This window comes from Trichoderma virens, assembly GCF_000170995.1.
Source record: "Trichoderma virens Gv29-8 chromosome Unknown TRIVIscaffold_64, whole genome shotgun sequence".
Taxonomy (NCBI): Eukaryota; Fungi; Ascomycota; class Sordariomycetes; order Hypocreales; family Hypocreaceae; genus Trichoderma; species Trichoderma virens.
Genome location: NW_014013685.1, coordinates 7,606 through 32,444, shown reverse-complemented (window position 1 = coordinate 32,444; position 24,839 = coordinate 7,606). Strand labels below are relative to the sequence as shown.

The 24,839-nt window shown below is 47.3% G+C and overlaps 10 protein-coding genes across 10 annotated transcripts; 2 read left to right on the top strand and 8 right to left on the bottom strand.

Annotated features, from left to right (window-relative positions):
* Positions 1 to 276: 276 nt before the first annotated feature.
* On the bottom strand, positions 277 to 1,543 carry TRIVIDRAFT_59906 (uncharacterized protein; the record flags this gene model as incomplete). The annotated part of the gene is made up of 3 exons (XM_014100471.1): positions 277 to 316; positions 555 to 867; positions 1,021 to 1,543. 3 exons carry the CDS (start codon positions 1,541 to 1,543, stop codon positions 277 to 279), a joined length of 876 nt encoding a protein of 291 aa, XP_013955946.1.
* A 162-nt stretch (positions 1,544 to 1,705) lies between these two features.
* Positions 1,706 to 2,029, bottom strand: TRIVIDRAFT_53091 (uncharacterized protein; the record flags this gene model as incomplete). The annotated part of the gene is made up of 1 exon (XM_014100470.1): positions 1,706 to 2,029. The coding sequence occupies one exon, from the start codon at positions 2,027 to 2,029 to the stop codon at positions 1,706 to 1,708; it is 324 nt and encodes a 107-aa protein (XP_013955945.1).
* Positions 2,030 to 2,505: 476 nt separating this feature from the next.
* Positions 2,506 to 7,099, top strand: TRIVIDRAFT_59905 (uncharacterized protein; the record flags this gene model as incomplete). The annotated part of the gene is made up of 5 exons (XM_014100469.1): positions 2,506 to 2,634; positions 2,784 to 4,971; positions 5,007 to 6,258; positions 6,321 to 6,404; positions 6,508 to 7,099. 5 exons carry the CDS (start codon positions 2,506 to 2,508, stop codon positions 7,097 to 7,099), a joined length of 4,245 nt encoding a protein of 1,414 aa, XP_013955944.1.
* Positions 7,100 to 7,489: 390 nt separating this feature from the next.
* Positions 7,490 to 9,448, bottom strand: TRIVIDRAFT_70763 (uncharacterized protein; the record flags this gene model as incomplete). Its single annotated transcript, XM_014100468.1, has 1 exon — positions 7,490 to 9,448. The coding sequence occupies one exon, from the start codon at positions 9,446 to 9,448 to the stop codon at positions 7,490 to 7,492; it is 1,959 nt and encodes a 652-aa protein (XP_013955943.1).
* A 1,110-nt stretch (positions 9,449 to 10,558) lies between these two features.
* Positions 10,559 to 12,737, bottom strand: TRIVIDRAFT_191940 (uncharacterized protein; the record flags this gene model as incomplete). Its single annotated transcript, XM_014100467.1, has 5 exons — positions 10,559 to 10,632; positions 10,890 to 10,969; positions 11,027 to 11,640; positions 11,704 to 12,472; positions 12,529 to 12,737. 5 exons carry the CDS (start codon positions 12,735 to 12,737, stop codon positions 10,559 to 10,561), a joined length of 1,746 nt encoding a protein of 581 aa, XP_013955942.1.
* A 1,192-nt stretch (positions 12,738 to 13,929) lies between these two features.
* TRIVIDRAFT_53141 (uncharacterized protein) lies at positions 13,930 to 15,631 on the top strand (the record flags this gene model as incomplete). The annotated part of the gene is made up of 5 exons (XM_014100466.1): positions 13,930 to 14,413; positions 14,485 to 14,818; positions 14,873 to 15,147; positions 15,218 to 15,451; positions 15,525 to 15,631. 5 exons carry the CDS (start codon positions 13,930 to 13,932, stop codon positions 15,629 to 15,631), a joined length of 1,434 nt encoding a protein of 477 aa, XP_013955941.1.
* A 372-nt stretch (positions 15,632 to 16,003) lies between these two features.
* TRIVIDRAFT_133807 (uncharacterized protein) lies at positions 16,004 to 17,925 on the bottom strand (the record flags this gene model as incomplete). The annotated part of the gene is made up of 3 exons (XM_014100465.1): positions 16,004 to 16,743; positions 16,796 to 17,105; positions 17,185 to 17,925. Coding segments are annotated over 3 exons (1,791 nt in total), but the record flags the coding sequence as incomplete, so codon positions are not given.
* A 2,609-nt stretch (positions 17,926 to 20,534) lies between these two features.
* On the bottom strand, positions 20,535 to 20,879 carry TRIVIDRAFT_53090 (uncharacterized protein; the record flags this gene model as incomplete). Its single annotated transcript, XM_014100464.1, has 1 exon — positions 20,535 to 20,879. The coding sequence occupies one exon, from the start codon at positions 20,877 to 20,879 to the stop codon at positions 20,535 to 20,537; it is 345 nt and encodes a 114-aa protein (XP_013955939.1).
* Positions 20,880 to 21,346: 467 nt separating this feature from the next.
* On the bottom strand, positions 21,347 to 21,610 carry TRIVIDRAFT_151866 (uncharacterized protein; the record flags this gene model as incomplete). Its single annotated transcript, XM_014100463.1, has 1 exon — positions 21,347 to 21,610. A coding segment is annotated over one exon (264 nt), but the record flags the coding sequence as incomplete, so codon positions are not given.
* An 852-nt stretch (positions 21,611 to 22,462) lies between these two features.
* TRIVIDRAFT_191936 (uncharacterized protein) lies at positions 22,463 to 24,344 on the bottom strand (the record flags this gene model as incomplete). Its single annotated transcript, XM_014100462.1, has 8 exons — positions 22,463 to 22,548; positions 22,582 to 22,645; positions 22,699 to 22,798; positions 22,856 to 23,187; positions 23,247 to 23,577; positions 23,629 to 23,757; positions 23,805 to 24,181; positions 24,240 to 24,344. 8 exons carry the CDS (start codon positions 24,342 to 24,344, stop codon positions 22,463 to 22,465), a joined length of 1,524 nt encoding a protein of 507 aa, XP_013955937.1.
* Positions 24,345 to 24,839: the final 495 nt, after the last annotated feature.

Genomic DNA, 24,839 nt, shown 5'->3' with positions numbered 1-24,839 from the left:
AGAAGAAGAAGAAGAAGAAGAAGAAGAAGAAGAAGAAGAAGAAGAAGAAGAAGAAGAAGAAGAAGAAGAAGAAGAAGAAGAAGAAGAAGAAGCGACAGAGACGGTTACTATATTATAGAATTATTATCGGTTGCAGTGTGCCCGTCTCTTAATCTATGCTAAATCTTTTTTACGTCCTCCTTTTGGCTTGTCATCAAGCTTTTGATCTTGATTGGTAACAGGTCTTGTGAAGAGCCCGGCCAGCAGTTGTCAGGTTTTCCACTCAGGGCCTCAAATTCAAAATTGAAACAGGTGACGGCAAGGATATACCTCATGGCTGTTCCGGGTGTAGTAATCTGGTAAGCACTGCGCATGCTACTAATAAAAAGGCCAGAGAGATAATGTACTCACCATAGTAGGTCCAGTTTGATCCGAGGCATATCCTCGGTCCGCTTGCTAAAGCCCACAATACATCCTCTCTCCCGGCCTTCTTGCTAACGTGTTCACGGCCGAGCCATCGCTCTGGAATCCACTCCTCCACTCTATCCCACTTGTTCGGATCACGGTGTACGAACCACTGGAATGCGTTCACTCTGGTGTTTGGAGGAATATTATCTATTCCTGCAATAGAGACAGCTCGGTCCGAGGGTGTAATACGAGGCAGCGGAGTGCTAGTGGGGCGCATCCGTAGAGACTCATGAATGACGGCTTCAAGGAATTCGAGTTTTCCCAAGGCCACGGGTAGTGCATTGGACAGGTTAGTCGAATAGTCTGCCAGTTTTGGAGCACTTGTCAAGTCAATTCCTGCTTCAATGATTTCTTCGCGAATTCGACGTTGCGCGTGTGGATTTTGAGCCAGATACCAAAAGGTATAACTGAGGACGAGACCTATATCGGTTCTCCATCGTAAGCATTCGACTTCCCCGGACGGATAGAGAGACTGTTGATGTTACATACCCAGAACCTCACGAGAAGCCGCTACATGAGAGCAACAAAGTGTGTTAGTGATCGGTTCATCTTTGTCATGGCCTGAGAACATACAAATATGATCGAACATCTCGCTCCCAATTTCCGCCTGCTTGGCTTGTTCGTCTAAGTGTGGAGAGTCTTTCTCGACAGCCAACTTAATGGCCTCGTAGACAACTGGTTGATTTTCCGGCGGGATTGGCTTCCCCATCTCTTCCCTCTGAAGTATAGTTTTGTCTGCTTTTGATTCCATATTTCGTAGCCAGGTTTCAAGGAATTTTTTCGATGCCCAGTATGAACGGGGAAGCAGATCGATGCCTACAGTTTTCAATAGGTTGTACAGCAATGGAATTTCCTGCGGAAAGAAGCATTCATTACATGAATAATTATCATAGTGAAACCGCCACTCGTCAATGAAACTTTGTTCTTTGGACAGGTAGGCCGTTCCATTACCGTAGCCTAGCAGGAATGAACTGATATAGTCAGAGCATAGGCGGTAACTGATGTCTAGGGCGTCGGCTTGGGCACCTGATGCAGCGGCGCTATTCAAAAGGGGATACAAGTGAGTGTACATGATTTTGATGCTGATGTTATGCATCTGATGGGACTCTAGGAGAGCGACTTTAGAGTATAACGCAGCTGAACGACGTCGGCGCAACCCATGAGCTCTACCATCCAAGCTGGTAAATGCATTTAGGCTCCTGCTCGAACGGTAAGTATACCGGGTTGTGAGTTAAACCATCGATGAAAGTAAAGTGGCTTAAACTAACCCGTAGTAGTTGAAGAATGAGTAAAACGAGGATGGTTTCCCGAATCCTGCATCATAGACTTTCCGTATTCCATCCTGATATGAACTTATACTGATATCTTGGGGGCCAACCTGAACTATTGGGCCGTGCTTTCTGTGGGCTTTGACAAGTTCAGACAACTCGGTTCCTCGGTACCGTACCCAGAGAGACCAGATAGGACTGAATCTGGCAGACCAATGCGAGGCGGGGATTTTAGATAGCGGTGAAAGGTAGACCTTGTTTGCTATGTAAACAATGAGGAGGACGAACAGGAGGGCATAGACGCCAAGCAGCATTGTTGCAGTTGTGGCGATGGAGTCACCATCAGCGAAGGCGACTGCACAGAAAGGTAAACGATTGACCAAGCGCTCAGGATAGCTTTCACTATAGCGATTGATTCTTTTATTACACCGTGACACCGCTTTTATGCCCACTGACAACTGCAGTATCCTTCACATGTGGGGGTCTCCTCGCCTCCTCCGAGTACCAAGACTCGTACGAATACAACCGGGAACCATCTTCTGGCTCACCAAGGCTAACCTAGCGCAGGCGGCTGGCTCAGGATCAAGGTGAGACAGACTATTCCATTTATGGCCCCCTGTCGTGTTTCTGCGAAATTGCAGATCGGGGGGGAGGGGGGTGGTGATAGCCACCTTGCTGAGTCATTTTCGGGTCAGTGATAAACCATGTCCATGCTAGGTATCTGTTCTACTGCTGTTCAGGTTGAGGGGAATTCGGCATCGCGTTTTCCAACTGTAGGATCCGCACCATCATGGCGCCTTCTCAGCAATGTGTGCCTTCAGCCGACAATGCATTCGGGCCACGAGTCCATGGCTGTCGCGAGGACTTCGATTTCACCTTGCTGTTTGAGCAGTCGATTTTATCAATTCTGCCGTCTCTTGTTTTCTTGCTGCTGGCTCTGTCGCGATGTTTCCTTGTCTGGAAGCGACCGACGCTGCTGAGGCAGCCTCTCGATATTTTATTATGCGGCAAGATGGTAGGCTGTCGTCGCATTTCTGTTGAAATCTTTGCTGATTTTTGTTGCTTCAGTTGGTATTTCTCGGCTTCGGAGCGACACAGATAGCCCTCATCATTCAGTATGCCGTTTCGGACAGGGCTTTTACCAAAATTTCCATTGCAGCATCCGTAATCTCTCTTGTGACCCTGCTGCCCTCAGCCATACTATCTTACCTGGATCACCACCGCTCAATACGTCCTTCGACTCTGCTCTGTTCCTACCTTGCACTCGCCACATTGTTTGACGTCTCTCAGGCGCGAACCCTGTGGTTGCGCCATGACGGATCACCTCTGCCGGCAACTTTTACCGCAGCAGTTGCCTTTAGGTTCTGCATGTTGCTGCTTGAGTCGGTAGAGAAACGGTCGCTCCTCAAAGAGGTCTACCGAAGCTACTCCCCAGAAGCCCTTGGTAGCATCTTTAACCGCAGCGTGTTCTGGTGGCTGAATAAACTCCTCCTCCGCGGATCGGGTTCCATACTTCGTCAGGAGGATTTGATGCCGCTTGATCCACAGTTGCTGCCAAGTTCAGCCAACCCTTCGGATTTTGGATCTGCTTGGGCAAAGAGAAACAAAAACACTAGCCATGCCTTGTTTAAAACTACCATTGCCTTCTTCTTGAAGCAGTTTCTGCCAATTTTCTTGCCCAGGATCTTCCTCATTGGCTTCAATATTGCCCAACCTCTTCTCATCTACCGAGCAGTGTCACTTTTGGCGGAGAACCAAAGTCAAGACAGACAAAACGCCGGTCATGGCATGATTGGCGCGACAGTATTGGTGTACCTTGGCATCGCATTAAGCACCGGGCTCTACAAACGTCAAACCTACCGATGCATGACCATGATACGGTCTGCGCTTGTGAGCTTGATCTACGAAACAACTCTCGAAGTGCGCCTAACTGTAGCCACCGACAAGGCCGCCATCACACTTATGAGTACGGACATTGATCAGATTGCCTCTGGACTGGAGAATCTCGACGTTGTATGGGCGTCTCCGATTGAGATCGCTCTAGCCATATATATCCTTGTGGAGGAAATCAGCCTGGCTGCCCTCGCGCCCGTTGTTGTGGTTATTGCATGCACTGCTTCTGCCTTTGGATTATCCATATTCGCACCAAAGTATCAAATAGCCTGGGTGGGTGCCATTCAAGCTCGAGTCGCTACCACTGCATCCATGCTCGGCAACATGAAGGGAATCCGGATGTCTGGCCTAACTAGCAACTACACGTCCACCATTCACAACGCCCGTGTGACAGAGCTTCACAAATCACTGCCATTTAGAAGGATTCTGGTGGCTGCCAACGTGTTTGGCACAATATCTCGCTCCATTGCCCCTGTTGGCGCGTTCGTGATGTACTCTTTGCTCCGACATACGCGGTTCGGAAACACCGTTGACCCGGCTACTGTGTTCTCCTCCCTGGCTCTTCTCACGCTTGTAGCGCAGCCACTCATGCAACTGATGTTCGTTCTTCCCATGATACTTGGTTCGCTAGGCTGCTTCGCTCGCATCGAGAGGTATCTGTTGTCGCACGGCCAACCGAGAAAAGCAGAGCCAGCGTCCTTGGAACACAGCGCGGATAGCAAATCGGGATTTCAAAGCGTGGAGCTTGATGACCTATCTTCATTAAAACATCTCATCTCAATACGAGATGGCACTTTCAGCTTCGATGACGAGGGTGATGCTGTTCTGCGTGATCTTTCGGCTTCGGTGCCTCGAGCAAGCCAGATCATGGTCACCGGGCCAGTAGGATGTGGTAAGAGTGCACTTCTTCTGGCAATGCTCGGTGAAATGACATTGGTACATGGGTCAATGGATCGACACCCACACTTGAGATCTAGCTATTGCGCCCAAGAGACCTGGCTGCCCAACATGTCTATCCGGAAGATCATCCTCGGCCCTTCAGAGTTCAACGCTGGCTGGTATAAAGAAGTAATCCATGCTTGCGCTCTTGAGCCAGATTTGGCTGGCTTTGCGGAAGGAGATGAGGCTGCTGTTGGCGCCGGCGGAATCATGCTGAGCGGCGGCCAGAAGCAGCGCGTCGGCCTTGCCAGGGCCCTCTACGCAAGGCCACAGTTGATTCTTCTAGACGACATCACGAGCGGTCTCGATGCGACCACGGAGCTGGCCGTTGTTCAACGCGTTTTGGGAGCTGATGGCCTCTGCCGTGCGTACAATATGTCTGTTTTGCTCTCCACCCACAAGAGTATGTGCCAAACGGAGCCCTGTATTATAGAATTTGGAGACTAACCTACTTTATAGCGCACTTTATGCATCTGATGGATCGGATTTGGTCTCTAAACCAGGATGGCAGCCTTTCCGAGATTGCTGACCCTCCGGCCCAGATGGAAAACGGCGCTGAGAGCCTAAATTCCACGCATCCAGCAACGCGAGAAGACGGCGAGGGAGCTGAGGCGTCAGCATCAGTCTCGGCTAAGCCTACGCCGCAGGATGATAATGACAGTGCGCGACAGCAGGGAGATCTGAGTCTATATCTCTATTACCTCAAAGCCATGGGCTGGAAGCTTGCTACATCAGTTCTGGTCTCTGCCATCGGCTTCGCGTTCATGGCCACATTTCCCAGTGTGTGGCTGTCATGGTGGTCTGACTCTGAATTAAAGCACCCAGGCGCGCACCAGGCTAAATATCTCGGTGTTTATGCAGCACTGGGCGTTGCCGCCGTTCTTTTTCACACATTGCTCTTATGGACAAGTCTGATTGAAGCGGTACCTGTAACATCGATCAAGTTGCATAAATTGCTACTGGATAAAGTCATGTCAGCTCCTCTTTCATTCTTCGTTACCACAGATACCGGTGTCACGGTGAATCGCTTTAGCCAAGACATGTCCTTGCTCGACTCCAGACTGCCTGCAGCAATGGTGCAAACTCTTGATGGAGTATTTCTAACGATTGCAACGATCATTGTCATCGGGGTAACGTCCAAATATACGGCGATATCCTTCCCCATACTCTTGGCCGTTCTGTACATTCTGCAGAAGTTTTACCTCCGGACATCCAGACAGATGAGGCTCCTTGATCTGGAGTCCAAGTCTGCGCTTTACACAAATTTCTTGGAGACGTTGCAGGGCATTGCCACCGTCCGAGCTTTCGGCTGGCAGGATTATTTCCGAGACCTGAATCGCGGATTCCTCTCAGAAGCTCAGAAGCCGTATTACCTTATGTTTAGTATTCAAGTATGGCTAAATGTGATGTTGAACCTGATTGTCGCCATCACAATGATACTTACTATGTCACTTGCTATGGAGCTACAGAGCGCATTCTCTGCTGGCACGCTTGGATTGGCCCTGACGAACATCTCAACCATCAGCCAAACTCTGTCTTACGTCATTCAATCGTGGACAGAGATGGAAACCTCTGTTGGAGCGTTGATGAGACTGAAGAGCTTCCTCAACGACACTCCATCGGAGCATCTCCCGGGGGAGGATAATGTTCCAGATGGGGAATGGCCATCGAAGGGGCAATTGGCATTTAAAGGTCTCACCGTGAAGTACAGGTGAGATGAGATATTCCTCCCCGCCCACCATCGTACAGCGAGAACTAATATGCTTGACTTAGCGCCGATGCTACAGCTGTTTTGCGAGATATCAATCTAGAAGTTACGCCCGGAATGCAAATCGGTGTTTGCGGTCGCACAGGAAGGTAAGAAGGGGTCTCATCTCTGTCCCTACATTGACAATTCAAAGCATAAACACATAAAAGAAACAGTTCTATAGTATTTACAATCTGGCTAACACTGAGATAGTGGAAAGAGCTCTTTGATACTGAGCATTCTGCGGATGAACGACATTGTTGGCGGATCCATAACTATCGACGGGCAGGACTTGAGCTCAATGCCTCGAGATACAATCCGACGAAATATTGCCGTCTTGCCGCAAGATCCAGTGCTCTTAGAAGGCTCTTTGCGGTTCAATCTAGATCCTTTCGGCGAGCATTCCGATGCAGAGATCACGTCTGCCCTGACGGACGTTGATCTGGGGCATCTTTGCCAGGCTCCTGAGGCCTTGGATGCAGCGCTAGAAACCGACAAACTCTCGGCCGGACAAAAGCAGCTTTTATGCATTGCACGAGCATTGATGAGCCGGTCCAAGTTTCTGATGCTTGATGAAGCAACTTCCGCCGTCGATCGAGAGACGGAGGATAAGATTGTGAAATTGGTGCACGAGAAGTTTAGCGGCTGCACTGTAATTGCCGTTGCCCATCGCCTGCGTACGCTTCTGGAATTTGACTGGATCCTTGTCATGGAGCAGGGACAAATCGTTGAACAGGGCAAACCGAGTGACTTGCTCGCGCAGGAAGACGGTCGATGGAGACAGCTATGGGACGATCAACAGTAGATGGGTTGAGTGTGTTCCTACCGAAAAAATCCACACCACGCGCAGATGGGGCACAACTCGTCCTTTCAATTACGTATAGATGATGCTATAGAATAGTACTTAATTGCTTATGGTAATTCTGTTTGATCTTTCCCAAAGCTATTTAACGCTATCAAATAGAGATTTTCTCTTGTTTATCTCCAAGCTATGGCAGAATGCCCTTGTATCCGCATTTTACAGTTCTGCCGTATCATCACGAGATCAGAGCGGCTATCCGTGTCCAGTAAGGTATGTCACAGAATGCAAGCAACATAAAAAGCAAACGTAATGGCCTACTTGTATTTTATACCTAGTCTCCCGCTTGAATACTCAGTTTCAATGCATCATGGCCTGCCTCAGCCCGCCCCCGTTCTACCTCAAAGCGTGGTCGAGCCGGCGGAGCTCCCCTGTATCAGCGGCAGACAACAGCTCAGGATTCTGCTTGAAAAGAAGCGGAAGGCGTTTGCTTTTGGAAATGTCGCTCAGCGCAATTCCATCGCCCGTTTCCACCAGGTTGGCTAGGCTCCTGTGAAAGGTATAGCCGCAGCGATTCTTGTCCCCCATCCGCTCCATGCAGAAATCCTCCCGCTCATCAACTGCAGTATCTCTTAAGCTTATTTTTAATAGCTCGCCGGTTACGCCCGCGTAGACGTTCGACGCAGTGTCGGACGATTTGGCAAGCGAATACAGCGGCGTCACCGCGGGATACACGACGGGGAGGTATAAGTTGCAGTTTGGCCTGTAAAAGTCGGTCCGAGCTAGGGAGTGAAGGTTACACTGGTATCCCGAGAGGTGGCAGCACTTTGCGTAATCGGAAGACCTTGGGGCTGGGATTCCAGTAAGCGTCTTTGGTGTTGGACCGAGCTCGGTTTTGCTGCAATTGAGGGCGTCTATGTAGGAATAGGGCCTTGTCCATCGCATGTCAAATATTTTCAGAATAGGCAGGCGGGCGCTTCCAACAATAAATCTATCCATTCCATACGACAGAAGAGGGCCGAGGGGGGCTGTCATCTCAAAATGATCTTGGAAGATTGCGGCAATGGGGGAATGGCTCCGAAGATCCTGCAGCCGGACGGTTCCATCATCATAGGAGCTTAAGACGGTGTTGCCAGAGCCACCAATAATTGAATTTGTGTTCACCGGCAGCACGCTCCGAGCAGTTTGCGGATGCTTGCCGTCATAGATATGCGCCTCGGTGCAGCGTTGCGAGGGCTGCAATTTGGCCGCGTTGATCAACACCGTGCCCGAGGGTGTCCTTGTCAGAAAGCGCAGGGGCTCTGTGCTGGCAGCCATGCACAAGACGATATCTCCGTTGCCCATATACTTTGCCTCGCGCAAGAATCTAAAGTCCTGAGAGTCAGGCATATTCCTAACGCTAAAGGCTTCTGTAGGCTGAACGACAATATCCGGCGTACCATTAGCTATATCCACAGCTGGCCATTTATTAGGTACTAAAGGGTAGAATAAGACGTTTTCCTTGGTGGTAACGACCATGGCATCTTGTGATTTATTGACTTCAACGTGCTGTATGTTGTGTTGGTCTACCCCCGTATTTATCGGATGGAACCAAGCAAGGAGCCGTCCCACGTCGTTGCGTTCTGTCGACGTTAGTTGTAAATAACCGCTCGCTCGGCCAACAAGGAGCCCAGGCTGGGGCGCAGTGTCGGGCAGAATCGAAACAGCCGTCACATCGTCGTCGCCACTCCTAAATCCAGCCTCGGCTCCTGGCAGCGAGATCCATGTTTCACCTTGAAGGGTAGCGTTCTTTAACTTTCGCGATCGAATGATGATATCCTCGCCGAGGCCCCAAGCAACTGTCTCCTCTTCATTTTGCCCATGAACCTTGGAGCTCGCGTCGACAACGACGTGTGCCGGGAACGTCTGCATCCTCGAGTGACCACCGCCACCGCGACCTCGCCCGCGTCCTCGCCCACGTCCTCGCCCGCGTCCTCGTCCCCGTCCTTGGTCAGGCTGGCCACGTCTACTGTCTCCGCCGGGTTGCACGGGAGGCACTACTGACGTGATGGAAAAAGCGCGGCGGTCCCAGGCGCGCGATTGAGAGGTCAGCTTCTTGGCCAACTCAGCCCATTCCTTATCGCTGAGTCCCTTTGGAAGTTCGAGGCTTGCAAACCGGCTCCTGACAAAACAAGGCCAGCCCTGCGCCTGAGCCACAGTGTGAAGCTTCTTGCATGTCGACGCAATGCGTGCGACTGTTTGCGCCGAGTCGAGCAGGGAGAATATAATGGCCCAGATTGCTGGAGAGAGATCCTCCAGTCTAGGCTGATCGTGCAAATGCAGCGCGGCCAGGTTCAGCTTGGCGGTAGCGGTCATGGTTGGTTTTGTTGCAATGTGTGGCAAAGTGCTGAGAGGGAATGAACAGGTTCAAGTCGAGAAAAGCCGCAGCAGATTTGGCGTCCTGGGTATCTTTGCAAACAAGAGATGCATCGTCTTTGTATTTTCGGGACAGGTGACACCGCCACTGTTACATTGCCCACAGTGGACCTGATAGCACATGCAGTCCAGCTATCTGTCCACTACCTGGGAGTAAGAACACACCGCCAGCTGTTCCATCAGTACCCTACTTGCTGTAGACAGGCAAAGTGCGGATACTTCGAGAATCGTTAGGTGTACTCGTAGTTGCGGCGGGGGAAGCTAGAGTTGCGCCATTATAGCGCTGACGAACTCGATCGGCTGTTAGCGCATTTCGACTTGGCGTGGGATGATCCTACATGTTGCATGTGATGCCATATCAAGCAGTCGGTTCGATAGAATGGCATTGGTGTCCTCAACCATGCACGAACAATCCTTTGCTCCTGTTTCATTTTAGCAGCGAACCCTGGATTACAATACTGGAAATTAGAGTGGTTCATCGTATAATTCGTTAAATTGGAAGAGAGAGAGTAGGCACAGGCTGATAATGTTGTATTATATTGCCAATGTATATCGAATATAAGAGGGGCCCATCCGATACCTTTAAGCCGCCTCAATGATCTTACCAGGAGGTCCAAATGAAACACTATGATCCACCAATTCAGGCTACTACAGCTAAGGATAGCCTCACGTCGACTATACTTGCCAACAAGACTAATAAACGGGGCTAATACAGCACGCTGTTCATGGCGGGCCGCGAGGAGTTTCTAGTGGGAAATATATATATGAGGTTATGTTTCTTTTATTAATCTTGCTACTTACTAGTTGTTGGAAGTTACTACAAATGCGGGACAGACCCGTTCTCTTCTTAGTGGGCTTCAGCATCCCCCTACTCACTACATGGCTACCTACGGTTAGTGAACCTTCTCCTCCACAAGATCAAACTCTACATCATCTGGCCCAGCAACATCGGGTCATATCATGTTCGGCCGCTTCTGTGCCTAGGCAGAACTGACCCGGCAAGCGGCCAGGCCCTGTATGTGTTCGCTATGGTTATCCTCACCGTTGTATTCATGGGGCACTATGAGCCGTACCAGTCGAACCTGTGGCTACTCTCTTGCCCTGCTGTTTGTCGTTGTATGGGACTACATATATATATATATATATTTGACTTGGTATATGACAAGATTGTTAGAATTATAATGAAAATACGAAGTAGGATGAAGGAATACAAAGCAATTAGTTGGCCTATTCATTTTTTTAACTTCTTATGGATAACTCTTCCAATTTTTATTAATCCCCAAGGTCGCAAGAAATTTTAAGCCCTGTGAATTAGAAAAAAAGTACATAACTATAATTAATATAGCAAGCCGTCGGAATATTTGAGAAATTCTTTTTCTACGGCCTTGGGAAGTCCATGATATATTCCAGTGGGACCATGTAGGATACAGACATGTCCAGCTTTGCCACAGCATGCTATACCTATTCAATATGTGTCAGCTATTAGTCTATTAGAACCATGTAGGGCTGTCAACTCACGGATAATTCACTGAATTGTGACCATTGCTGGATAGGTACCAACTTGAACAACCGCCGCTATTCCAGACCATGTTCTTCAAGGCGGCTTGTATTCCGTAGTTGTAAGATAACGCCGCCTCTGTTTTTAAATTAATCATGGATATATCGTTTTGTAATAGTGGGCGGATAAGCTGAATGGCATGGGTGATCTGGTTCTCCAGGCCCAAGATGACGCTGGAATGTCCGCTGAAGGAATTAGGGCCAAACAACGCAAAAAAGTTTGGGAACCCATCTAATGCAGTTCCCTTGTACATCTGAGGTCCTCCTCTCTTGTCAAAGACAGAATTCAGACTTTCTCCGTTTATACCGACAACCATTAGCGGATGGAACCAGCTGCTTACTTCGAAGCCGTTGGCAAGGATAATGATGTCACAGGGTATTTTTTTTTCATCCATCTGAGCTTCTGATGGATGTGTCTTCCGAGATGGCGCCAGGATCGCAGTAGTGCTTTTTACGCTTTTGAGTCCCAGTGTAGTGAGCTCAAGGCGAGGATCAGCTAGACTTGGGAACCAATCGGTGTCGAATATTCGACGCTTACAGCCGACATCGTAATTGGGAGTGAGAAGTTGGTGGTACTGTAGAAGTAAATGCATTAGCGCCAATCGGATTGAGCCATCTGTTTCCATGGAAACAATCACCTTCTTTGGAGCCGTGTTATGAAGGTGAGCAAGTAGATCCTCTCGTAACTTCTTCCGTGCTCGTTGGCTAGATTCTGATGCCCCGAAATAAGTAAAAGTGGCATCAATTTGAATAGCCACAATCTTCCGAATAAAATCCATCAAACCTGGGACTGTCCTGAATACTTTTGGCGCAAATTTGCTCCAACCCTCTTCTCCAAATGGTGGTGTTAATCTTGGAACAACCCAAGGTGCCTCTCGCATTACTTGGGTCACTCTTTTGGCACCCTTTTCAGTAAGAAGTTTTGGAACAATCTGAGCCGCGCTGCAACCTGTACCCACCACGAGAACGTTCTTTCCAACGAGATTAACTTTCTCATTCCATCTAGCTGAATGAAAAACTTCACCCTGAAACTCGTCACGGCCCGAAACATCCGACGGCCAGCCCCGCGGCTCTACCAGACCCCCAACCGCACTCACAAGTACTTTACATCGTACGATCTCTGACGAGACATAGACCGCATCGGGACCTTTGAGGTTTTCCAAATTTTGTCGTTCCGCGGCAGAGAGATCACCCATACCAGGAACCAAATGGCGGACGGTAATTTTCCATTCATTCTTAAAGTCATCCCACTGACAATGGACAACGTCAGAATTTAGCTGTATCTTGTCAATAAGCTGAAATTTTTCGACAACGGACTGCTGATATCGCAGTATTTCTTCTCCGCTGGGAAAGAATGACGACCAGTTGGGATTCTGATAAAATGAAAATGAATAGAATATGGCTGGGCTATACAATAGATAACATTAATCACCATCAAGAACTTTAGCCAAGGATAGACTTACATGTCACATGCAACACCGGGGTATCTGTTTATCCACCATGTCCCTCCAATACCGGACTGGCGCTCAAAAATATGAAATTGATCAAAGCCAATCTTTTTTTTCAACTGGCAAGCCATACCAATGCCTCCCATACCGGCCCCTAGTATAACCATGGGATAAAACGTACTGCCTGAGGATCCATATCCACGGGGTTTTGACGGTGCAAGCATTATATGAGTATTGAAGGTGTTCTAAAAGACAAAAAAGTTGAATTTTGAAGCTTGAATTGTACTGCAAGTTCAGGATCGGTTCATGGTCTGGCTTGCTTCCTATATACCTTGGATGATGTATATTCGTATGGTACATTCCTTGAACTCAGCCCTCATTTCCCATGATGGTAGCCGAGGCATGCGTGGATCATCTCCACAAGACAAATTTTGGGGTTGTCTTGCGGGAATATGGAGCTTACGGAGTCCGAAACGCTCATCATATTCGTATGCTCAAGGAGTGGCTTGGTAATGGCATCCGCACGACGATTCCTATGACGACTTATCTTATCTTGCCGCGCTGCCGTTCCACTAGTTTCGGCATTGTTAATCTAGCCGCCAAAAATACTACCACCCAAACATCCCTAATATTTAGCTCGCACGACTACAGTTACCCAACAATCACTAGCTTCCTTAGTTTCCATAAAGCCGACGCCGCCGTAACGCGGGGAAGTGTGGGGAGAAGCTGGAGAGCCACTTGCCAGTTGGATAGATTCAACGATACGGGAGCTCTGGAATGGCGGGGCACAGTGTGAGTGAACTATGTAGAAGAAATCTCTGAATAAACATGTGAGTTTGCAGCATATTTGTTATGATCTATCACATTACTACATGTATTTACGATACTTAAAGATGTGGTATCTTAGGTAGGTGTTGTTTTACATCATATGTGGAATTCTAGAATGATGCTCTATATCAAATAGGACAAGATTTTTACCGTCATATTTACCGGCTCGTTTTTCAGTGCGAAGGCAAATGAGGAGCCAGGCATGGAGCAATAAGATAGATTATTGAATTCGCTAATATATCATCTCTTCTGCCTTCTTCTCCCCAAAGTATCCTATCGTGATTCATACCATCTCTCTTCTTATCTGGAAACCGCAAGCCAGCGAAACGCATCTCTATTTCTCTTTATCCCTCCATTCCACAACTTAATTATACTGGGAAAAAAACAAGCTACAAGCAAACCACAGCGAAACCGCAACAATGCCATTAGACTCGAAACAGCGTAGGTTTTCCTACGACATGCTTTTATTAACGTACTTCAGCTCTGATGATTCATTTAGATATCTCAAGCACCGATGGTATCGCTGCAGATACGTCCCTCCAACACTCTGAATCCCATTGGAGCATTCAAAATGGCGAAACAGTTGAAATGAGAAAGAATCTCGGCCCATGGGCTTTGATTGCGATTGCTTTCAATGTTTGCAATAGCTGGGCCGGCCTCGCTGGGAGCATGGATGTCGCTCTCTCTCAGGGAGGTCCTGTTTCTTTAGTTTACGGGCTTCTTATAAGCTCTAGCCTGTATGGCTGCATAGCTCTGACAATGGCAGAGTTGGCATGTGTATATCCTGCCGCAGGAGGGCAGTATCACTTCGTTTCTATACTTGCCCCAAGAAAGCTTTCCAGAAGTTTGTCATATGCTTGTGGCTTGATTACAAATTTTTCTTGGATTGCTATTGGTGCAGCTATTAACATGATTTTCAGTGAGCAGCTCATTACGTTGATCATGTTTTACCATCCAAAATTTGTCTCGCAACCGTGGCACCAGTTTCTCTTTTATGAGGCCTTTTGCTTGATTATATTGCTGTATAATCTAGTGGCCCTGAAAAAGCTGCCACTTACGCATTATCTTGGATGTAAGTCTATCTCTATGCCGACAATGTTTTTGATACCCTATTAATTTGATCATCTCAATAATGTTAATTAGTCTTTCTTTGCATCTTTGTATTCGTTGGATCATTCTTCGCTATTCTTATCCGATCCTCACCAAAGGCACCTTCTGGTTTCGTGTGGACTACATTCATCAATCAGACAGGTTGGCCTGATGCGGTGTGCTTCATTGCTAGTCTTCTTACTCCATGCTTCATTTATTCAGGTCTTGATGCTTCTTTACATCTTGCAGAGGAAGTATCCAACCCACGAATGGCCGTCCCGCGTGCTTGTTTAAGCGCAGTCATCATCGGCTTTGTGACAGCATTTGCGTATCTCATCGCACTGTTATACAGCATCGTGGATCTAGCATCTATTCGTAACTTTAACGGGTTTGTTCTTTTGTCATATATGAGCAATAAGTTATTGTACTGAGAGGAAAATAGATTCCTGCCGTTCGAGCTAAATCGACAAGCACTCCGTTCTGATAGTGGAGCAGTCGCCATTCTCATTTTGAGTATTGTTATGACGTTCTTTATTCTAAATGCGGTGCTCCAAACGGCTTCCAGGTTAACATGGGCATTGGCAAAAGACAATGCGCTTGTGTTTTCCAGCATCCTTCAGAAAGTGAATCCCGTACTTGGCGTGCCTGTTGCATCACTCTTGTTTAACGCGGCGTCACTGGCCTTCTGTGGATGCATATATTTGGCGTCATCTACCGGTATGGGGACAATGCTCATAATATTCACAATGCGTATCCGAATTGCTGACAGTTTTTATATGGCGGATAGCTTTCGACGCAATATTGGGCTCCTGCGTCGTGCTCCAACAATGGTCTTTCTTGATGCCAACTTTACTTCTTATCTACCGCCAGAGATCTGAAGATTATTTACCTCGGGATCGAACTTTCCGCCTCCAAGGGTGGATTGGTTGGTTCGTGAACATTTGGGTAATAGTCGTAATCTCGACATCGATGGCCTTTATTTTTCTTCCACCGTTTCTACCGGTGTCGGCTAACACAATGAGTAAGCTTTCCCACAATACAGAGTGCATGGTCTAAGAAAAGTTAAAAAAGAGAAAAAAACTAACATCTACAAGACTATAACTGTGTTATAATCTTTGTTGTCTTTTTACTCAGTTCTGCAAATTGGTATCTCTATGCAAAACGCCACTACCGAGGCCCACGAGTCACCTTCCATACCTGAATAGGAGTAAGACGGCCGCAAAAGAGGATAAATAAGACATATTGTTGTAACTTATCATTTTATCGAGGTACTCCTCCAAATACATTAAAGCATTATTTGGAATAGACAAACGGCATAATGCTACCCGATGTGTACTCTATACCAAATGCTCCAATGACATGTTGTACCCCAGTCCTTTCGACCAACAGGTGTTATTTACCAGATGATAATACGATTTTCTATTTAGCCGATGCTTGCGCGTCACTAACTTCAAAGGTCATCTCAGTATAAGTATCGAACGAGTATGAATGACGTCCTATAAAATCCCTCGTTTTGCTAAATGGGGTCTCCACGGAACATATAACCTAGTGTTTAGAGCTGGGCCTGGGTTGTTAATTCATTAGCCACCTCTTTGGCAGCCCGTTGTCCAGCTGTGATAGCACCCTCCATATAGCCCTTCCACTCAAATGCCGTCTCTCCACCACCGAAATGAATATTCCCCATGGGCTCCCTGAGCACCGTCCCAAACTTCCTAAGCATCCCAGGACCTAAAACACTAGTCGGCGCGCCACCGATATATTCTTCCTTTGTCCACTCTACCATATTGAACTCTACAATATTGCGGGCCTTTGCTGCAAGAGAAGAATTCTCGCCCACAAGCGTCGCCAGATGGTCAATGATAGCTTCTTCGCGCGCCAATTCATCCAACTTATGCCACTCGGTGGCGACCCTTCCGGCAACAAAAATTGCCAGGCTATATTGCTTCTTAGAGAGGTCACTGATATCCCAGCTGAAACAAATGGGGCCAATGACTGATTCAAACTTGCCCACAAGACCTGCTTCTCGCCACCACGGTGAGGAGTATGTCAAGATGGCCTTTGCATAAACACCTGGCTTTGTTCTGGTAACGAGAGCTTTCTTTGTAGATGGCAACGGCGGAGTAAACTGAATATTTGTATATGTGTTTGTTGGGATGGCAATGATGACTTTTTTGGCTTTGTAAGTTGTGCCGCTGCTGGTCGTGACGTGAACCTCATTCTTGGCATACTGAGAGATGCTGTCAACTGGGCTGTGAAGCATCACAGAACCAGAAGGTAGTGTATTTGCCAGAGCATCGACTATAGATGATGTACCTAACCAAAGCCTATTAGTATCCAACCAACGAAATTAAGCCAGAACACTCACCAGTCTTAATTTTGAGTGATTGAGCGCCTTCGTCACCTTCGCTTACGACACTCATGTATCCATAGCAAGATTTGATATAATCCAAGAAGTAGTGTGCTCCAATATCCTCTGGCTCACGGCCAACAACCGCGGAGCACAGAAATCGACAAGTAGCATTAACGGCAGGGTTGTCCGCGAGGCCCTTTTGGGCTACCCATTCCGCCATTGTAACATCCTCCTCTTCTGGAAACTCGTCAAAGATGCGGATATTACACTTCTCGGCGGCTTCAGCCACGAGAAGGGTAAACTTTTGCACATGAGGAGTATTTTCCTATATCATGGATCATCTTAGCTTGATGGACAGAAGATGGCAAGAAGCAATAAAGAAGGGGGATTCAACACAATCTTACATTATGAGCCTGATCCATATTGCATCTGTAGATCCTCCCGTCGTAACCTTGATAAATCTGATCGCCCTCGGTGTACTGAGCTTCAGTTTCAAGCCCAAACTTCTGTGCCAGGGCATATATGGTGGGCTGTGTCTTCTTATTGATCCATGTTGCACCAAGCTCAACAATTGCGTTCGGATTAGTTCTGAGTCGTTGAGTTCGACTGCGGCCTCCGATACGATGTTTTGCTTCCAAAACAGTGACTGAGTATCCAGCTTGGTTCAACTCATATGCAGCCATAATGCCTGAAAAGCCACCACCAACAACGACGACGTCGGTCTCAACTGTGGGAACAGAAATTGCTCCGCTAGAGAGCTTCTGAATCATGTCTCTATCTGCAATCCATGGACGAGAAGCATTGCCAGCACTAGCGATTGCTTCAATCTCAAACTTTGCTTCCGGAAATGCAAGTTTGGAAACAGGGATGAGTGTTGTTAAGGGTTTATTGACAGAACCATATTTATCTCTGAGGAGAGCCAAGACTGGCGCAACGAGGTCATTGGCTGCAGAGAGATCCCAGTCAACGACGTAAAAGCGAAGATGGACTATGTCTCGAGGAAATGCGCCAGCGGCGTTTAGAACTTTCTCCAAGTTGGCTATGGCTTGTTGGATCTGTTCTGCCACAGATGGTGGCCAAGTGCCATCGCCTCGCTGCGCAACCTGTCCAGACGTGCGGATAGTCCTCCCAGAACCCTCTATGCTTATTCCATGAGAGTACCACTGAGGATCAGGAAGAGCAGTGGGATTCACGAGATTGGAGCTCGGATGGATGTCTCGTGGTGCCATGATGATCAGAGGAGAAAGAATGGTTCGGGGCAAACCGTGCGATGTAAAATAGAAGAATTTACTTGCAATGCTTAGATTGTTTTAATCGGTCTTTGATACTACGGATTCTAGCTCTTTCATATATACTCGAATATTACATAGCAGGACATGTCAAATTAATTCTAAAACCACGATGTTCCAATAGACATTGTCATCGCTTACACCGTTTACAAATTTGTGATAATAGCTGCGGGGATATTAATCTAGGCGATAGAAAATCTAAGATTCAACGTTATCTAGCCGCGATAATGCCCAGGGTAGGTGAATCGGCAGTCGCAAATTTGCTCCAGAGCGAGACTATATTTCTCGCCTTGTCCAAAACTATGTGACACAGTGCAGCCGTTTTACGAATTTCTCTTACTATTAACATCACTCTGCCCCGATTTCCGTAGCTTCCAAAATATCTGTTGATTCAAGCATCCCCGCGCCTAACCCTCAGCTTGTAGTGTCTTACTTGGCGTCGGCTAATATCGCCAGGTCCACATGATCCATCATCCTACCGAGGGCCATCAGTTCACAGTAAATTTGGCGGTTCCTCGACCTTAGTCTCCCAGTAGCGTAACGTGTTAGCATCTTGATATAGCGAAGGCGATAGCTGTTCGGCTATTTTGGCTCGCGGTCCGCGGGCGGCGCGGCCCCCGAAAGATCCCAAATCCGATATGAACAAATCCGCGGTAATTTCAGCTCACTTCCAAACTCAACGTCTAATCTCCAACATCTCCAAATATGCAGCGTAGAAAGCGGCCATATGATTACTCCAAATTGCGACCCAACTACCCACGATTCAAGACAGGATGCTTATCTTGCCGCCTGCGAAAGAAGAAGTGTGACGAAGTAAAGCCGAGATGCCGGGCTTGTTGTCGAAACAGCCTTGAATGTCAATGGCCCGATCTCTCTGGAGGGGCCAGCCAGCCGAACAGCTGCAGCAACTCGGGTGGTCGAGCATCAACTGTGCAGCACTTACCTACTGAGCAAGCTGAGATTCGAACATCTCCTCCAATATCGACGGCCTTACATCGCCAGCCTCTAACTCGTGATCTTGCAAGACCAGGGACAGCGTGCACCCTAACACAGGCATCCGTTACATTGCTTCGGCACTATTTTGAATACACAGCCGGCCTGCTCTGCACATCCCCTCTAACCAAATGCCCATTCGTCACCGTTGTGCTTCCAATCGCTTACACAGATGAACTTCTTATGCATACGGTACTGGCTCTGAGTGGCACGCATTTAGAGTGCAGACAATCTCGTTGGAATACTGGTTCCGTGGGGAATGTTGATCCTGAAATGCAACGTGTTACTGAGCTGCATTATCAAAATACAATATCAGGCTTGCGGCGAGAATTGCTCAACTTCGACTCCGCGAATGGCCAGCAACAAGCGAGGCTCTTGCTAATCCTTATCATTGCTTGTCATTACGAAGCCATATCTAGTAATAAGAGCGGCATGATGCTCCAGCATTTGCGTGCTAGTCGAGAGCTGGTTAGGCGACTTCTCACTCAACCACAAAGAAGCAATATTGACCAAGAGTCTCTGGGTTTTAGCCTTGAACTCTACGCTTACTTGTCGATCGTCAACTCACTCGCATCTTATCGAAGCATTGGAAAGCTTGCTCAACCATACGACGCGTTTCTTACTTCGCTGGATGAGTTAAGCAAATACTCGACTTTTGGCTCAATGTTTGGCGGCTGCCACTCACTATATGAGCTTATTCCCTATATAAGCCAGTTGGGCGTAGAATATCTCGCAGGAGAGAGCATTCTTGGAGATGACTGGATACCTAGTTCCGAACTTCAGTTATGCTACGAAGCAATTGAACACCGCATTGCAAATTGGACGATGCCGCCATGTGCAGACTCCTTGGCTCAACATGAGACTACCGATATTACAATGGCAGCAGAAGCTATCCGACACGGGCTCTATATATATCTTATGACCTCTTTTTGTGGATCAAGCCGACCAGACCCAATTACACAATCCCAAATTGAGGCTCAGGTAGACATCGTCTTAGCTCTAGCCACTTCAGTGAACAATATGAGAAGCAGGACAATATTGCTGTGGCCATGCATTATAGCCGGCTCCTGTATGATCAAAGAGGAGCAGCAAAAACATCTTATGTATGCATTACTACATTCAGGCTTCGACATGAAACATTTATTTAGTTTGTGTGAGATACTAGAGATAATGTGGAGCGATGATGATGTGAGCGCCTATGGGCCATATGGGCTGTATCTAACAATGGAAAGGAATAATAAGTATATACCTATGATGTAAGTATATTCAGTAATCAAACAAATAAATAACTAATGAGACATCTCTATACAATCATGGTCTTGTCAATATAGATCGTTACTCTTGTACCCAGAACTTGAGTAATAAAGAAGCTCAAAATCAGCAGTCCCTTTCTTTTTACCAAGACGGTGATTTCCCCCTGACCCTTGAATTAGAAATAAAAACGGAGAGATGTTTTTTTTAGAATTTTTTTTTTAAGAAGCGGCGGGCCCGGATTGCTGCGGCAGCTCTTCCTGGGTATCTTGAGTATATTTCATGCAGATCCGGCTCCGGTTACACAAACTCTTAAAGACACCACCCATCTTCCACAACTCCAGTGGCGTGTCCAGTTCAGCCATCCTTCCCGCAATCATGACGTAGATGCGGACGTAGTGCACGATCGTACGTTGTCGATGTGCAATACATAGCAGCGCCTTGCTTCGGAAGTCGACCGCCATCGCCTTCTGAATATTATCGTCCTTTTCTATGTCCACCGAGAAGGTCGCTTCTTTACACACGATAATCTGCGAGCCCCATACCAGTGCACGTGTAAGAGTCATAAGCTGCTGCTGGTCGAGGGAGAGGTTTAAGCTGTCTTCCTCAATAATGCGCTCAAGATGGATCTCATCCGTCTTCCTGCCTTCCCTATCGGCATCTGTAGGGACAGGGCCAGCTTGGTGGAGGGCTGACCTAAGTTCATAGCTAGTATGTTCGTCGGAAGGGTCGAGTTTGCTGCGGATCGTATCATAAGAAGGGGTTGGGTCTTGCGGAATAACCGTAAACCGGGATCGCAAGCCATACAACCTACAGTGGTAATATTAATACAGTCGACCATAATAAATCCCAAAAAAATCTCCACAAGTCGGAACAGAGTACTCATGATAGAACTCTTTCCTGCGCAAGTAAGGCGAATAATCCCAATACGGTCGCCACCTTTGATATACGCCGAAAATACTTGAAAAACAAGGAGAAGGTTCGACCGGTAGTGCATTTCGACATTATCAAAAATAAGGTCAGCTCTCTTAGGCTAAGACTTACGGACGTCAATAGTCTGCAGTGGCGCCTCTTCTTCCAGCTTGTTACTGTAATAATACAGATACTCAACAGCATTCAAACTATTCTCAACTTCAGCTAGCAAACGTATAGCAAACTGAAGCATCGGGACAATGGGTAAGATATAACTTAGTATAAGACCGCTGTTAGCGTGGTTAATACGAAAACGAGATGTAACAACCATGATTTCAATAGTAAAGGCAAATAGGTTACCAATTAGATCAAGACGGGTAGCTAACTAGCCCTAATTAGCAAATTTCAGGCATTACGCGCTATTAATATTGTCAATTGCCGTTAGAAGTACTTCAATAAAGTGGTCTTCAAGCCCATACGTGCGGATACATGTAACGCCTGTGAGTCTCTCTCCAATAGCAAAAACAGTAGACCACGGAGTAGATATAGCAATGGAGAGACATACGGGACAGTGTTTGCGCTAGCTATTTTGCCAAGGCTCTTGATCGAAACTCCTGTAGCATCCTTTTCCCTCGCAACTCTACATGTTTGTAGGACGGACCTTGATTCGATGCACAATCAGCAGACTAGATTAGGCTTGTTGAAAGGAGACGTTCGGCCGCCTTGATGATCAACGAGGACTATTTAGATAGGCTGAAAGTTATGGTGGCCTACAGGGTCATTCGTATAGATAATGACTTTGAGGTTCTAGATGAAATTGGAACAGCTCATATGAAGTGGAGTTAGGCGGGGTTGGCTGCGGAATCGCTTGATGGTATTTGGATGGAGACGGAAGAGTGAAAGGAACTGGGATGAATTGGGCTTGAATGGACATAATCCTCTATTTGACGCAAGCAAAAGGTGCTGGGGGAAAATGTCGGTGAGCCTGTGGGTGTGTTAGTGAATTCTTGTCTTCCGGAAGGCACGCTGCTTGAAACTAGACGCAATGGTCTCCAAGGAGTTGTTCGAGCATCTTTCTTCAAGATCTGCCAGGGCACAAATAAGCGCTAATTGATAGTCGCCCAAATTTGGGAGGATCAATCAAATTGCGCTCAACTTTCCGCCATAGATCGACATATGCTTCTCATGTTCAGCCACGCTTCTCTTGCCCAGGCAGCTTTGCCTTCAGAGGCCTCCGTCACGTCGGCAAAACTTGCCGCACTCCACTAAGGAGAGTTGGCTTCTCAAAAGCGGTAGAGTTTGCCACAGTATCTCTTTCCCTTTCTGTTCCAGCAATTGAGGGTGGCTGCCTACTGCCAGCATCGAATATTTTATCAATCTCTTCCAAAGATTTTCCTTTGATTTCAACCCAAAAGCACCACTGCTGTATGTCAGTGATGTGCATAAGCACAATCGAGGATGACTACAACTCACAATCAGCACCGCAATCCCAACATCCCAGGACGCGTTGATGACATACATCCTCCAGCCAATGGTTTGGAGAGCAATGGGTGTAACTAGCACCAATATGGTGCTAAAGGGGGTGTGAGCCAGTATTACGAGCTTGCAAGCTGTGACGATCAACACTTACCCACAAAGATTTTGTCCAAGTTGTGTAATGGCTACAGTGTGAGCACGAATCAAGAAATTCGCAATCTCTGGCGGATAGAGGCTAAACAAGGGCGTCCATGCAATGGAATAGATGCCTTGAAAGAGGAACATTACGGCCACGTTGCCATAGACCAAAGCCTTTGAGGCGTGGTCCGGATATTCGGCATACTTTTTCGTGAGAAGGCCAATGGTCAAAAGACAGCCAATCAAAAGTATTTCAGTAATGATTGCAGTCGACTTTCGTCCCCAGCGGGATATGAATTGTGTCCCTGCAAGTGCGCAAGGAAGGCACCATGCATTTAGGACAATGTTCTGAAGAAAATGTGTCAGTGAATGCTCTGATACTTTAGTGGCCTAGCGAGCTTATGTACCGCCTTCAATTGAGATTTTATATTTGTGATGCCCGCAGTCTTGAGCTCGGCGCCAAGATAGAATGTCGCGATAACGTTTCCAGCTGTTGAAGCAAATATTCCCGTTGATGAGCCAATCAGGAGCCGTCTTCTTGCGACAGGATCCTTGATAATGCCCCATATTGTCACATTGAGCTTCTGAGAGCGCTCTAACTCAATACCCTTGACGATCTGCTCGTATAGAATATTTGATGCCGGATCTTCGACGTTACCGTTAAAGCCAACCAGAGCAACTGCAAGCCGTGCTGCTTCATGATGGCCACGATAAGCCAACCAACGGGGGGATTCAGGACTACGCTTTTAGCCGGAGCTCCTCTAGTTTGATGGGATGCAAATAACGCACATGAATGGCAGAAATGCGATGCTGAATACAGAGAACATGCCTTGGGCAACGGAAGGAAGCCTCCAGGCCCACGACGATTCCCAGGAGCTCGTACTAAGAGTAATGACTGCAATGATCAAAGCACCGACGCTTAGGTTCTAGTTAGAATCCAACCCCAGTTGTCGAAGTGGACTTACTAGTAAAAGTTGTTAAGCATACTAACGCCCCATAATCGCCACTTATTTGGAAACGTCTCAGACAGGTACGTTCCGCTGGCAATATTGGCGATTGCGGTTCCAAACCCAATTAACACTCGTGCTACAATAAACATAGCGACATTTTGAGCTGCAGTCTGAACTGCCATAAAGGCAATTGCAATGAGACTGCCCCAGAGGATAGCAGGGCGGCGACCGAAGCGATCGCACAGCAAGCCTGAGAAGGGCGTTGCCAGACAGCCACCAATAAAAATTGCGGCGGTGTGCAAGCCTTTTGTTGTATCATTGAGATCAAAATAATCAACGTATGCGGGTAGGATATTAAGGCCATTGAGCATTGATCGGTAAACTCCATAAGTCTATTTCGCATAGGTAAGATCAATAGTGATCATATAGCAGAACTTTCGAAGCACACACAGTCGAGATCGTCATTGACGAAGTCATAAGCAAAATTACCACCATATTAGATGATCCCGGGACGTAGGCAGGGAGCCATGTGCCGGATTCAGCTTTCTTAAGCATGATGCTAGTGTTAAGGATCGCACAATACGCTGCAATAATAACGACGAAATTTTATTGCCACTCAGACATGCTGAACTTGAAGGGACTTTCAAGGAAATCCGTTCGTTGCGTCGACTATGAGGGAAGTCGCCATCTTATCGAGAGTTATCTTCCGAGATCGGTGCGAAGTCGGAGAGAGGGCGCAGTTGTTGATCTCTGTTTCAAGCAGCTCGGATAGACGTGCCGGCGTAGCGGCCGTCTCTCGGTTAGAGGCAAAGGGACATGGCGAGGCGTGTTTAAGACTAATCAGATTTCATATAAAGCTTAGGATGCGACCGACAGTTCTTAGCCGATTAATAATACTCTCGGCCATATCCAGGGGCTGTGCATCGTCGCCCAGCTAGCTTGATGTTGTCCTTTCTATTTTGAGATAGTTGGCAATATAATCAACTCTCAGACGTTATAATGGGAAATTTATGCTATGGAACCCACGACGGGATTTGGTCTTGACCGCTT